This window comes from Beta vulgaris, chromosome 6 (genome assembly GCF_026745355.1).
Source record: "Beta vulgaris subsp. vulgaris cultivar EL10 chromosome 6, EL10.2, whole genome shotgun sequence".
In the NCBI taxonomy this organism is placed as follows: Eukaryota; Viridiplantae; Streptophyta; class Magnoliopsida; order Caryophyllales; family Amaranthaceae; genus Beta; species Beta vulgaris.
The window spans coordinates 43,405,424-43,420,960 of record NC_079207.1 but is presented as its reverse complement, the minus strand read 5'-3'; the positions used below and the strand labels follow the sequence as shown (position 1 = coordinate 43,420,960).

The window sequence follows — 15,537 nt, the reverse complement described above, 5'->3', positions numbered from 1 at the left end:
CCAACAATCCATCTACTCTCGTTAGAAAAAGCACGTCTGAGAGGCATAAGTTTCTTCCATTGCCAAGAGGCCGAGGAGGGGGATTTTAGCTTTCAAAGTATCTCTGTTCCTCGCATTATTTTCAGAAACTATGTGGACCCACATATTAGAGGGGTAGAAGATAAGCTTCCATAAGAGCTTGTTGTTAGAGAGAGGCTTTTCGAAAGCCAACACCATCCCTATCTTTAGGCAGGCATATCTTGTCCCAACCAATCAGATTAGAACTTCTACTGTTGGGATCTTTATCCCTGAAAAAGTTTTGATAAGTGTAAGTTTTATCTAGTAGAGATTGGGTGGATTTCGGGAGTAGAAAATTCTGAATATGGTAATTCGCTTTAGTTGCAAATTTTGCATTTATTAACACACTCCTTCCTGCTTGGAAAGAGAGTTAGCTTTCCACTTTGGGAGTTGCTGCAAGACAGAGTGCGAGATCATCGCAAATGTATTTTTATTCACTTTTGGGGAGAAGATGGAATCAAGATATTCCTCTAGGGACTCTTTCTGAGTCATTTGGAGGATATTATGAAAACGCACCCTTTTCCCCATAGGGACATTAGGAGAACATTGGAAAGTTGATTTGTGAAAATTTATTAATTCCCTTCACATAGAGCAATATTTTGCTAGAATCTCTTACTTCGAGTATCATTTTTGGTAAAAATCAAAGTATCATTTGCGAAGGTAAGAAATGGAACATTAAGACCATATTTACCAATTTTGACTCCAATAAAGCTTTGATTCGCAGAGGCTTGAGACGGAGAGCTAGCGTGCCAATAATTCGGCACAAAGAATGAAGAAGTAGGGAGAAAGAGGATCACAGACAACATTCGAGGACTTAAATATGTTCCCATGGACACCATTAGCCAAGACCGAAAATGAGACTAAAGGAATACAAGCTCTAATCCGTTGGATCCATTTTTCATAAACACGCAACTTTTGAAGGGTGATAAAGATGATATTCCATTCTAATCTATCATGAGTGTTTTCCATGCATAGCTTAATTGCGGTCGATCACCAGATTTCTTACTTAAAGGGTGAAAGTTCATGGGCAATCAAGATATTTTGCTAAATAAGGCGTTCTGGAACAAATGCCCCTTGAAGAAGGATGAATAATCTTACCTAAAACAACCTTGAGTCTATGTGTGATTACTTCGGAAACAATCCTATCGATGGTGTAACAAAGGGTAATTGGCCTAAAATGGTTTGCATTATTTGGATATTTTGTCTTTGGTATGAGACTGATGAAAGTATAATTAATTTCTGATAAAGTATGGCCCGAATGAAAGAAGGCCTTAACTGCTCGTGTGACTGAGTTACCAACCAGGCCTCAATACTTTGGGAAAAAAATAAGGCGGGAAACCCTTGGGGCTTTATTCGGAGTTAAATCAAATAGGGTTGTCTTGATTTCATCATCCTTTTGGGAGCTATTAGAATGTTATTGTCTTCTTCTGTAATGATCGGGTAAGAAGGCTAATGTCTTTGTCGGGGTCAAAGCTACATTAAAGATTATTGTGGAGTAGTTACGATGGAGAATGGGAATTTTCAGAGCCATGAAGGGGAAATTGGGGTTGGAGAAAGTGTAGAAATAAGGACATAGTGAATTGGTTGAGAAGAGAAGGGCCCAAGGAGGATCATGAGCAAAAAGAGGAGGTAGAATTTGATATCATTGATGGGAATTAGGTATGAGTTGTTTGGTTTTGATGCTTTTGTAATTTTCTATTATGTATAATATGAGCTATTTGTATATGAACTAAAATCTTTACTCACACGTTTGCTGTTTATGTGATCAATATGTTTATATTTCCCTATCACCTTACTCTAAGACATGATTGCGTATATTTTGATATAAGAAAAATTGAATTCAAATTAGATGCATGAATGTTAAAGTGTATCAAATGTGATTTAAGAAAAATACTATTCTCTAACCGCTGGATTTCTGATCATAAATTGTGGGGCTTACTATAGTCTAAGCAAGAGGGCAACCAAACTTTTCTGAATAGTCACACCAACTAAGTATATAATATCATAGTACCAATATATTATGTTCTGATGCAAATTGGTTGATATATCTTCCATTTCTTTCTTGATTTATACTTGGTTCATGTATAATGTTATTAACTCAATTTTATGATTAAAAGGAGATATTTTTTGTTATATGGACTACATAATACTTCTATAAGTGCTTAGAAATTTTGAATTTGTATGACAAAAGGAAAGAAACACACAGTATTACATTGTATGTGCTGACCATTCAAATTATTTTTTTGGTAGAGATATGCGAGTGCAGTTTGGAACACTATTGTCAGACATTGGACTAGTCCATCTTCCTGAAGATTATCAGGTTGCCTTTTCCTCCAAGTATCTGCATTTTCGTAGTTCGTGAGATTGTTTACATTTTTAGATATACAGAATATTTACAAATGACATGAGCAAAGGGAAAACTTTGTTTCCTTAACTATCACAATATTTTCTTTTTTAGGAACATTACGAGGTATTTAGGCACGAGGCAGAGGTGTGCCCAATATGTGTGAGAGCCCTGTTTGTTGTCAAACAGTTAGAGGTTCTTTCTAGGCCCGTTAAGTGCATTGCTTAACTGGTATGTGTGAAGCACATAGGTTTATGTAGCATTACCAATAGGGGTCTTAAAAGGGCTTGATCCAATTTATCAAGCCTCAGGAAAATGTTATATAACAGGGTACTGACTCAAGGGAAAGTCTTGTTGACATAAAAGAAGAAAGTTGTACATAACTATGAGGGACAGGAATTCTTCAAGCTTCGGGCTTCTCATAAACAACAAAGACCGTAATCAAGTATGCTGAGAAGAAAAATGAAATAGTCAAATCGAGTAATAGAGTACCCAAATCAAGAACCTATGGTACCTCGGGTAAGAAATCCAAGTCCAAAACAGTGAAAATTTACGTCTAAGATAATCATATGGGTTAGTGGAGCATTGAGACAGAGTGGTTGCTAAGGGAGAAGTGTCATAATTTAATGAACAGCATAGTGAGCATACACACAAAATGATAAATTTTGAGAGATCTTAAAAATATTCTGTTTTCTCAAAAGAAACAATATATTGGAATTGGGTACATGCGAAAACACACTCCCTTCCTTTGTCTTTCACTCAAAAGTACAACCAATTCATATCCTTTTTTTTCCCTTTAAGCTGGCTCCTTCACAGCATAGAGTCTCCTATTATTCATCTCAATGTCCAACTCATAAACTAGCAAACCTTCATCGTCTTTTTTTTTTAAATTTCTCTGCTTGCGTGCTTCTACCACAAGTTTATGTGGCTATGCAAGGGGGGAAAAGAAGTTGTAAGGCTTGAGAAAGGGAACTCATCTATGAAAACAAAAGGACAAACACTAGTATTCTTATGCAGAAAAGAAATGAAGTTTATGTAAAGGGGCCAACACTAGTATTCTTAACAATAACTATTTAGCACTCAGGTGGGGAAGAATCGAGTAGCATTAAAAATAGAAAGAGCAAGGAAGGATGTAGATGCCAGAATCCTTTGTGACAAATTTACTCATGGGAGGGCTCTCTAACCTCTTGAAAGTTAGGGATTTTAACTGTTTCGGCTACTTATTTAATAAATACAATAATGCCCCTTCTACCCTATTTTCCTATTTTTCTTCTCTCTACTTTCTTCTTTCCTCTTGTAATTACTCTCTATCTATCGTGCTTCGCGAGTAGTTAAGTATTCTAATTTGCGACATATTAAAAATGTATACTTCCATACTCAACATTACTCCATTATGCAGAATAGACCTGTTTTAATTGATAGACTATAGGCAAAGGTTATACAAATTTATTGAGTCTACTAGGATTCTATGTTTGCTTAATTGTTATTTACTGCCTGCTCAATGAGCCATTACCACTATCTGGTATTTTATTGGATTTTCTACTGTAAGCATGTCAAATCAATCTTTTGGTGGGCATGCCAAAAAGGAAGAGCTTAGGAAATTGTAAATTGCGTAGTTGTTTGTCTGGCAACAATCAGGGGAATAGCCATCCAAGGAGTCCTCTCGTCAAATATTGGGGGAAATAATGCCTTGAGTTGAACTTCCTAATATCAATGAAAACATTCGAGAGCATTGAAAACTGTATTTCCTGGAAAGTGAAACTTTTTGGGAAACAGGTTTGTGTTGAACCAAATGAACCTAATCTTTATGCATTTCTCTCTGTTCCCCGAGCATGAATGTTTTTGTCTTGTGCTATTTTTCCGTTATCTGTATCAATAAATGACTTTTTTGACCTGATAATGTTTTTTTTGTTCCATGGTTTCTGATGTGTATTGGTCTATTGGATGTCCAGGGTAGGAAGAAAGGAAATCTTGACAGCTGGTTTTCTGATGCATCACAACCATTTAACAAGTATGCCAATCATTTTCCAGTGGTGAAGGTAAATATTTCTGATCTATGCTTAATATAGTTTCGTTTGAGGTAAATTCATGAGTCATTAGTACTATTATTGGTATCGTGTCCAGCATTAGCTCTCCAAGAATATTTTTAATGTTATTTATGAAGGAAAATTTCCATAAGAGAAAACTCAGGAAGCTGCAAATGTGATGAGGATGTTTCTGAAAAGAATTGGTCGAGAGAAAAAAAAAAGTGTGCCAATTGTGTCGTGTGCATGATGAAACTTTTTCTTGTGCATGATGATGAAACTATTTCAATTGAAGGAAAAAAATAGAATGTTGGTGGTGGCCACTGCAAAGGAAGTCAATGGTGGTGCAAAGAGGGGAGATGTTGGCAATGATAAAGTTGGTTATCAGTGACAGGGAAGAATGTCACCTGTTTGCGACGGTGGAAGATGATGGTGCTAGATAGGTCTTAGGCTGTTTGGGAGGGTTGAGTTAGAATGACTGAGTGGTTGTAAAAGTTCAGGGAATCAGACACTTATAATGTCCCGACGAATCAAATTGGGTAACGAGAGGGTTTTGATTCTGTTCATATCCTTGTCCTTGGTTTTTTGCACTGAAGTCCTTTCGCCATGATTTTTCTGCTTTCTGTGTAAAAGTAGCACTGAGTTCACTGAGTAGCGGCGAGTAGGTATATTGGGCATGAGGAACAGAGGAAGAGAGAGGAAGGAGAAGGAGAATTTAAGATTGTGTGCCCTGAGTTGCTTTTACTTCTTACTTTATGTGGGATTTTTTTTATTCAAAATTGTAGTATGCTCTAAGTGGTGGTAGGTCGTTTCTATCTACTATTTTTTAATCACTTTTTTCTCTGTTTACTTCAGTCTCCACTTTGCAGCACTTCTTTTTTAGTTACTTTCCCCTCTCACGTGCCACTTCCCTTTTCTTCTTTTTTCACTACCAATAGTGTAATACCCCGGCAATTTTTTATTTTCCAAAATACCTTTTAAATATAAAACTTAGAGAATCATCAATGCATTATCGCCGGTATGATAACGTATTGGCTTATTCAGAATTTTGCAGCGGAAAACATAATAAATAAACTTTATAAACAAAACTTAGTCAACTACAAAGTCAACTCAAAAAAGTCAAACCAACAAAGTCAAAGTCGAACTTAAAACCAAACCAACTACGAAAAGTATAAACTCAATATATGATAAATAGACTACACAAGCTCTCCAATCTCGAAATCAATGATGCATTATCTTCAAACCGGTAGATGGACAATGCACTATTGATCCTTAGAGACTGCTCACCAAAATAGGTCATTACAGGATCAATAAGGCATAATCGTGATCAACATACACAAACAAAACCACATAATCACCAAAGTTGAGTACTACATAATAAATAATTCTAACATGATACTACTACATAATATGCAAGAATAAATAAGAATATAATAACGTTGCAGATAATTCTTACTAAACTAAATTTCACAACCAACATTTTATTCACTTTAAAATGGAATAGTCAATGGAACAAGTTGTCTGACTATAACCAGCCTCTCCTTTGGAAGACGAAATAAGGGAGCGACTCTGTGTTCCCATGACCTACAATATCAAGAAACCTTTTAAATAAAAATAGGATATGGTGATCAATCCGGCCCCAGGAAAAGCCATGGGCTACCACCATGTAAACTCTCTATTTGTCCAATATTTCAGACATGCACAAGTCTAAAGATATTGCTATCCACGTTTCACTTTACATGATTAACAATTTATTACTTATTATGACTCACAAGTAGAACAAACGTTATCATCATCAAATAATCGTAAAGTTCTATTTTTATCTTAGAATTAGAGAAGTGATCACACAACTTAACAATCCAGATCAATCTAGATTACTTCCAACTTGAGTTCAATCTTCCTTTATTTGTTGAACCTATACAACAACCAAAGTACCTTTCATAGGTAGAAAATATCAACTTACCAAATAAGGCTTTCGGTCCTTATTAAGCAATGAAATACTTAAAAGGGAACAACATGATCACTCATGATCCAAACCAATATATATATACAATTCCCCCATGTGAATTAATTAAATAAAGTTTCCAACCATATGCTTGCATCAATTTTTCATACAAACATAATATAGATTTCATAATCAACATGTTTTACACAATGGCATAAAACATGCAAATCCAACACAATAGAAATCATATATGAACTCAAAATAGTTCCTATACATGATAATATATAATTATCATCCTTAAAATCATGATATTGATCCCATCAACACGGGTATGTACGTATCTTGTGTAGACAAATTGAGTGGCCACTTTCACAACTTTAAAAGTCGCCTAAAGAGAATTCTTCGCCTAGAACAACCAATATAAATTCACAATCAATATTTCATGAATTTACAGCAATAATAAAATAGTTTAACCCTTCTAAAAAGTGTTCAAAAACCTTTCCCTTCATAAAACTTGATTATTAAACCTCTTAGCATAGTACTTATTACACTAGTTGTTAAAACTCATCATAAAACTCCATATTAATACTCTCTGTTAATTTCCAGCAATATATTATATGTTAAAACTCCCTTAAAGCATATTTAAACATCTTCGAAATCATAAAATAATCATTTTCATAAATTATGATATACTACTATGATTTCCAACCTTTAAAACCCTTAAAAATTCATGCTTTGATAATTAAAAATCTAATTCAAACCTAATATGCAAATCTGAATTTTTATTTCTTCAATACACAAATTATATAAACTTAGATTCATAATAAATCATCAAAGTGAAACTTTTAAACATAATCAAACTAAAAACAACTCTTAAAAACATAAACTTTGAATAAAGAGCAAGAAAATTCATCAAACCAGAGCAAAGAAAGGAGAAGAAACACGCCGGTGGCGTCTGGGTGGCCGGCAGTCGACTAGTGAGCAGTGGTGATCGGCCGGAACCAGTGGCCGAACCGAAGGAGAAGAAATACCGAAGGAAGAGGAAGAGAGAAGAAAAGAAAAAGAAAGAGAAACAAGAATGAGGGGAGGCCGAAATATGTAAGAGGAGAGAAAATAATTGTGTGGGAAAAATCTTGGCTTTATGGGGTTTATATACTGCTGTTGGGCTTAGGAAAAGGTGATTGGGCTGAAATAGAGTTTTTGATTAAATTAGTGTTTGAATCCCCATACCCAACTAGGAGTCCTTTTCCTAATCGAAATAGTGTTTGGGTTCCTCATACTCACTTAGAAATCCTTTTCCAAATCTAAAAAGTGTTTTGAGCTTTTCAAATATTTTTTTTCTAAATCATGCCTAAACAAAATATTGTAACTTCATTAAATCATCAAAATAATTCCTTTGACTTTCAAATAGTCAACAATTAAAGAAATGAATCATTTAAATACTAAAATATATTTAAATATAAATAACTATACATTAAAATATATTTATAAAATTCATAAATTTACGGGGGACTACAAGTAGTACCATAAGATTTTGATTTTTATTTTGTATCACATTTCGGTAATCATTATTCGGTTTTTTCACTAGGTACCCTTGTGGTTTTTCAAAAGTCATATTCTACCCCTCCTTTTTAAAAAATGCACCATATACCCTTACTATTTCAATAAAATTCATGAAATGCCCTTAACGCCTAATGGCGTCAAGTTTCCGTTGGTCATTAACCCTAATTAACCTAATAACTCTCTCTAACCCCGATAAGCCCTCTAATCCTAACCCTTAAACCCTAACCCCCTAACATCTAACGCCAACCTTAACCACCCAACCACCATTACCTCCCCCACCCCTCCCCCTCCCACGCATCCCCCCACCCCTCCTCCTCCTACGCATCCCACCACGCCACCCCCACCCACGCATCCCCCCACCCCCTCCCACGCATCCTCCTACGCAGCGCAACCCCATGCAGCCTACCACTCCTCCCCTCACGTAGCCCACCCCCTCCAATCCACGAAATCCATCAACCCAGATCCTAGAAAATCCCCTAAAACCCCACAAATTTGACAATGGACAAAAACCCCTCAACCCCAAATTTCGGTTCGAATTTCGAGAAGGGACAAAAATGGCGAAAAATACAGCAGATGCTCGCAGGTGGGTTTTAAGAAGGGGCGAAAAATCCATCAACCCATATCCTCTTTGTCGGAGTTTTGAAAAGCTGCGGGGGGGGGGGGTTTCTTGCGAGGAGAGGACGGCTACGGCGGTGTGGTTGGGCTGCGTGGGTGGGGGCTTCGGGGTGAGGGGAGGGCAGCTGCGGGGTTGGGGGAGGGCGGCTACGGGGGTGGGGGAGGGGTGGGGAGGGTAGAGGGGGAGATGTGGTGGTTGGGTAGTTAGGGATGGGGTTTAGGTGGGGGTGAGGTGTTAGAGGTTTAGGAGTTAGGGTTTTGGAGTTAGTGTTAGAGGGTTTAATTAGGGTTAGAGGGGTGAATTAGCCCTAATGACTAACGGAAACTTGACACCGCTAGTCATTAAGGGCATTTCGTACATTTTACCCCCAAAGTAAAGGTACGTGGTGCATTTTTTAAAAAGCAGGGGTACCCCATGAATTTTGAAAACCATAGAGGTACTTGGTGAAAAAACCGTTATTATTATTAGTTGTAACTATTAGTAAATGGTAATTCACTCTTATTCCGGATATATTAAAAAGATTTTATTTATTATTGCAAATTTATAATTTATTAATATGCTATCATAGTATGGGTGTAATTATGAAAGCACCTTAATACAGTGTCGTGGTCCGTGTAGAACGTATCCGTTCCATTCCACCGAAATTGCAACCGTTACCGAAACCCTATTTTCGAACTATGCTTCCAACTAATAGAGGAGTTACCTAGGAGCATCACACAACCAGTGACTGACCTCCTAGTGTTTGGATATGCTGGCAGTCTGAATCACTATATGCTTGAAGAGTGAGGTGATCTGTAGCCTTAAGAAGAATCTCTTGGCCAACAGTAGTATGCACATAATGAACGGTATGAATAAGGGCCTGATAATGAGGTAAACGTGGAGATTGCATGAATTGATTCAAACTTTGAACACCAAAAGCAAGGTGTGGCTTTGTATGAGTCAATCAATTAAGCTTGCCTGTAAGCTTTGTAGGCTGCAGTGCTCCTTCATCAGCTAACAATTTAACATGAGTAGGAGGAGGTGTAGATGTTTTCTTCTTAAAAGAGACAACTATCTTGAAGGAACTCTTTAGTAAATTTCTGTTGAGAGAGAATAAAACCACCATCAGTAGAACACTTCAATTCCCAAGAAATAACTCAGCTTCCCTAGGTCTTTGATGCTGAAAGTTTGGTGAAGATAAGGTTGTAGAGCTGTGATTGTATCCAAATGATTGCCTGTGATGACAATATCATCAACATAAACAACAAGAATAGTGAGTTAGTGGAAGATTTCTTGATGAACAAGGAGTGATCATTCTTGGATTGAATGAAGTCTTGAGAGAGCGAACCAGAATGTAACTTTTCAAACCATTGTCTTCGTGCTTGCCTTAAGCCATATAAAGACTTTTTCAATTTACATACATGATTGTAAGGGTCAGGCAAACAATCAGGCATTTTCATATAGACCTCTTCTTGAGGTCTCCATGTAGAAAAGCATTATTATTTATATCAAGTTGATATAAAATCCCCTTTTTGCTAGCTGCCATGCCCAAAATACTTCTAATGGTAGGCATCTTTACTACTGGTAAGAAAGTTTCTTGAAAATGAATGCCATATTTTTGAGTGAACCCCTGTGCTACTAGCCTTGCCTTATATCTATCCAAAGACCCATCAGCCTTCCTTTTAATTCTATACACATATTTGCAACCAAAGGTCTCTTGCCTTTAGGGAGTGGAACAACATCCCATGTATGATTATCATTTAAAGCCGTAATTTCCTTATCTATGCTTCAGGCCATAGAGGGTGGTCACTGGAGGCTTCTAAGTAAGAAGTTGGTTCAACTCGACAAATTTGTAGCAAGTACTTTTTCATGAGGTGGCAGTTGAGGTGAAAACACAATGTTACACCAATGCTGCGAGCTGATAGTCTGAGAACATACATAGTCGTGTAATGAAGGTGGTTGAACAGTTCTAGTAGATCTTCTAAGAGAAACTGGAACAGTAGAAGATGTAGGACTTGTATCAGGTATAGAAGAAATAGAAGTAGTAGTATCAGTAGAAGAGGTAGAAGAAGGAAATGAAGTAGATTGTAGTGAATCAGGTTGAGAAAGTGTCAGTTAAATCTGTGACTGTAGGAAGAAAGATTTGAGAAGGGTAGATAGAAGAAATGGGAACATCTTTAGATGTAGAATAAATGTTTTTCAATTAAATAAACATCTCTGGAAATTTTGATTTTGTTAGTAACAAGTTCAAATAATTCGTAGGCTTTTTGTGCAGGTCGGTAACCAAGAAAAATGCAAGGATTGGCTTTAGGATCAAATTTAAATCTGTGAATAGGAGAGGTACTAGCATAACATAAACACCCAAATACTTTGAGGTGTTCAAGACTAGGCTTATAATGAAATAATTTCTCAAAAGGTGTAATGTTTTTGATGCTTCTTAAAGGCATGCTGTTGATCAAGTAGGTGGCTGTCAATATACACTCACCCCAATATACCCCAATATACCCCAATATCTAAGTGGGAGTTTAGATTGAAGTAGAAGAGATCTAGCTGTTTCCAGTAGATGTCTATGTTTCCTTTCCACTACATTTTGTTGGGGAGTGCGACTGCAACTTCTTTGATTTTCAATTGTTTGAATGAACATTTGTTTTATCTCTCCTTCCACAAGATCTGGAACATTGTTAGTTCTAATCCTTTGTACCTTGACATGAAACTGTGTATTAATAAAATTGAGAAATTGAATCATTAAAGCATAAGAATTAGTCTTGGATTTCATTAAATGAGTCCATGTGACTCTAGTAAAGTCATCTACTATAGTAAGAAACATAGTATGTCCTGAGTATGAACAAGTTTTATAGGGTTCCCATACATCCAAATGAAGCAGTTGATGTTTTCATTGTACTAACAGGAAAGGGGGCCTAGACTGCTTAGCTATAGGACAGACAGATGTTTTCAGCTAGACATCCTTGGACATCAATTGAATCATCTAGGTTCTTAATTTTATTGAAAGAAATGTGACCTAATCTCAAGTGCCACAGTTTTGCACTTTCAATAGCAGAGAAACTAGAATGTAGGGAAGATATAACAGAAGTATCTGCTTGATTTGTAACTGATGAAGTAAATTCTGGGTTGAGCGTGTATAATCCATGCTCCAGCTCACCAAGAACCATAGAGTTGTTCATCAAAGGGCCTGAAGCACACATATATTAAGAGTAAATTGAACTATACATTAATCATCTTCGCACATTTTTGGAATAGATACAAGATTGAATCTAAAACCAAGAACATGTAGAACATTTTTAAGTTTTATGTGCTCTTCCAGTTTCACATTACCAATGTCACTTGAACCTTACTCCCATCAGAAATTGTAATAGAGTAATTACTACCAGAGACTTCATGAAATGTTGTGAAAAGATTTAGATCAGAACACATATGGGCAGTGGCTCCACCATCTATAATCCAGGTATGATCTAAGGCTGTATTTGGACAGAATACACCTGCTAATTGAGCTGTTGCTGCAAGACCATGATTGGTAGGATCCCCAGACTTCTGTGTTTTAGATTGATTATTAAGTGCTTCCATAATTCTGCAGCATTGCGTTTTAGAAAATGAAGCTTGAATAACTTCATCACCACTGTCTTATTCATCTGAGCCACAGCTACCACTCTTTTTCCTTTAGCAAACTTATGACCAGCTCGATAGCCATGAATTTTCCAACATCTATCCATGGAATGACCAGACATTTTATAGTGATCACAAAAATATACAAAAGGTCTCTTATTGCCTATGATTGTTCTAGTTGAACCAGAACCAGTACCAGCATTTGTGCTGCCAGTGTGATTGTGAAAAGTGACTCTAGACTTGAAGTTCCTTGAGTCTCCATAAGACTTTGCAGTGAAAGCAACACCTCGATTTCCAACTTTTACAGAATCACTGAGATTCTTGTGACTTCCTCCTGACATAACAGCCTATATGCTTGAGTAATATGAGGTAGTTACTCTTAACTAATGCATATTTCTGGCTAACCTTCATCACAAAATGCAACAACCTTGTGTCTTGCTGAGACTTCAAAATTTTCTTAGTCAAGTTGCAAATGCAACAAGAAGGTATAGGATCTAATCCATCAATCATGTCCCAAATTGATTTGATCATTATAAAAAGTTCAGATATATTCTCATCTTCTTCCTGAACAATATCAGATAATTGTTGTTGTAATCCATACAATTGAGTTCCAGAAAGAGTACCAAATCTCTCTTCAAGACTAAGCCAGATTTCTCTAGTAGTTTTGAAATCGAGAACTCATCTAGCAATTACTTAATCTAGTGAAGCTAGAATCCAAGAAATCACCAAATCATTGCATCTAGTCCAAATTTTCAATAGATTTGCATTTCAAGTTGGTTTGGACACAGATCCATCTACAAATCCTAGCTTATTTCTAACAGATAAAGTTATAATCATTGACCTTTTCCAATTAGAAAATCCATTAATAGAGAAAACAATAGGAACAAGCTTTGTTGTGTTAAGATCACATGAACTAAGGAAATAAGCACAACTAGGATCTGATACCTATGAAGCACAGGTACTCCTCCTGGGCACCGTTTTCCGTACCGGGTACGGGTACGGGACGAATTCGTCTGGGATTCGTACCCAAAACGAATCTGGGAAGGTGGGTACGGCGGCAAGAATTGGGTACGGGTAATATGCAAACGGGTACGGGATGGATACCTTTTTGGAGCTTGAGAAACGTACCCAGTCAATTTATGAAATTTTAATGGGGCAAAATCAGATCCAAGGGTTTTTGGAGATTTTCAAATTCTCTCTCACCTGAACTGAGAACCCCTTCAAAGTTCTTCGTTGCTCCTTCTCGCAGATCGTCGCTGGTAGTCAGTCGAAGTGCTCGGCAGTCAGTCCAGTCATTGCTTGAATTTTTTTTTTCCTTAGTTTCTTGTCCGATTTACTTTTTTTAGTTGAAGGAGAAGGTGAAAAGTAAGGGTTGTTCATTAACTCATCAATAGTTGTACAACATATTTGTTTATTTTTCTATTTATTTTTTTAGTAAAGTTATACTAATATACTTGTAGTGTTGCAACCTTCTATTCTCTCTCATAGTCTAGTCTGACTTATATAGGGAAGAGGTTATAACTTATGGGTGTCCAGCTAATATATATTTTTTTTCTTTTTTAGTTTTCCTTTTGACCCCCTATATATTTTAATATTCTAAGAAGGTGCAAAACTTATTATCTAATTTTAATGTTTTTTATGCAAAAATTATATGGAGATTATATGTTGAAATTTTTTTAAGGCAATATTATTTATTAAATGTATTATATTTATTTACTTTGTTTTTTGCTGAATCCAAGCCGTACCCGTTTTCGGAAATTTTAATTTTGCCGTTTTCCGTCCCCGTACCCGTATTCGTCCCCGTATCCATATCCATATCCGTGCTACCTAGTCTGATACCATGAAGAAATCTAAGGATTTATGAACTCAGATGTATGAAATCATGAAGAAAGTATACTCAAGCAATGAGTTATTCATTAGAATTTCTTAGAGAGAATTATCTCTTTGAGAGAGAGAGATATTTCATCATTACAGTAAGAATTGAATGTAATGGTTGACAAATGAAAAGAACACAAATCAGACTATATATACAAGGATCTAGAAGAAAAGGGAAAGAAAGAGAAGTAACTAATTACAAGCTCTCACAACCCTCAAACTTATTCTGTTGATGTAGTTACATTGTTGCTGAGTTGGCATGCTGAGCTGGCAGAAGTAGTAACTTCAACATAATTGTGTGATGGTTTCACCATGTGATGAAGGATGGGTGGAAAATACAACGAAAAGAAATACGAAGCAGCCTTTTTCCTTGCACATGAGTCTTAAATCTAGTTTCTGAACCTATCTTTACTCTTTTCACTTCCAATGGGATAGAATAAAGGGATATTTAGGTTATATATTCCCATGGTCTAGAATAGAAGCTTATTTAATGTTCGAGTGAACAGTGACAGACAAGGATAAAAAATGTAGCACTTGAGAGACCTTGATTGAGAAGGACTATCCTCGGGGTGCAACGTATTGAATTGAATTTCTTTTACAATGAAAACACTTAGGAAATTATTGGTGAAAGGTATTTGCTAGATCTTTATAATGAGTAATTAACAGCAAAATTGGAACTTAGATAATCAAGGAATGACAAATATTATTGTAATGATTCATTGTCAACAATATTTAATCTCTATCCATCTTTCAAGAGGTAGAATTGTCTCCTATAACTTATAAGTATCTCGATAAGTTGATGTATACCTTAGTCCTCAAGGAAGCCCTCTATATTTGATTCCCCAAAAACCTTCTCTGACATATAATTCCCTAAAGATCCTTTTACTTATATGTAACTAACTATTAGCGTTTTGCTTTTCGAATTATTCTTTTTCCTGCTCCTGGATTACATCAGTTGTCGAGTAGAATGCAGCTGATTGCTCCGGTTTCAGAGTTAAAAATGATTACTATTTAAATCAGAACACAAAGCAATAAGAGATTTAGTGACCAAACTAGAAGTATTTGATAGTGTTTTCCATAATAATATAGTACTGATCATGTTCCTACAATGAAGTAGACCTTATAGTTAAAGGTGCATTCGGAATGGATATTTGCAGGCAATATTGTGTGCTGGGTTGTATCCAAATGTGGCAGCAACAATAGAGGGTATACATGCTCCAGCTCTCGGTAATCTTAGGCAATCGCTTAAATCTATTTCTAAGGGAAGCCCAGCCTGGTATGATGGAAGAAGAGAAGTTCATATACACCCTTCTTCTGTCAATGGTGATTCAAAGACTTTCCAACATGCGTTTCTGGTGTTCCTTGAAAAGGTTGGTACAATGCACCTATTTGGTTTTCATAATGCTATTATCTGTATAATAGTCTTTCTATTGTTTACTACGTGTCTGCGGGTGTAATGGACACATTTACTTGTGCTCAACATTATAAATCCTTTTTCTGTTCAACGTGTAAA

The 15,537-nt window shown here is 36.3% G+C and overlaps 1 protein-coding gene across 11 annotated transcripts in view; it reads left to right on the top strand.

Annotated features, from left to right (window-relative positions):
* The window catches only part of LOC104896899 (DExH-box ATP-dependent RNA helicase DExH7, chloroplastic), a 62,142-nt gene that overhangs the window by 40,878 nt on the left and 5,727 nt on the right, over positions 1-15,537 (top strand). For 10 of the 11 annotated variants that reach the window (XM_048647258.2, XM_048647259.2, XM_048647257.2 and 7 more), the window contains 3 exons: positions 2,308-2,377; positions 4,354-4,440; positions 15,182-15,394. In XM_048647258.2, the coding sequence (XP_048503215.1) occupies positions 2,308-2,377; positions 4,354-4,440; positions 15,182-15,394 (370 nt within the window). Of the gene's footprint in view, positions 1-781; positions 1,711-2,307; positions 2,378-4,353; positions 4,441-15,181; positions 15,395-15,537 lie in introns of those variants that run through there. The other variant, XM_048647262.2, reaches the window with a different exon arrangement.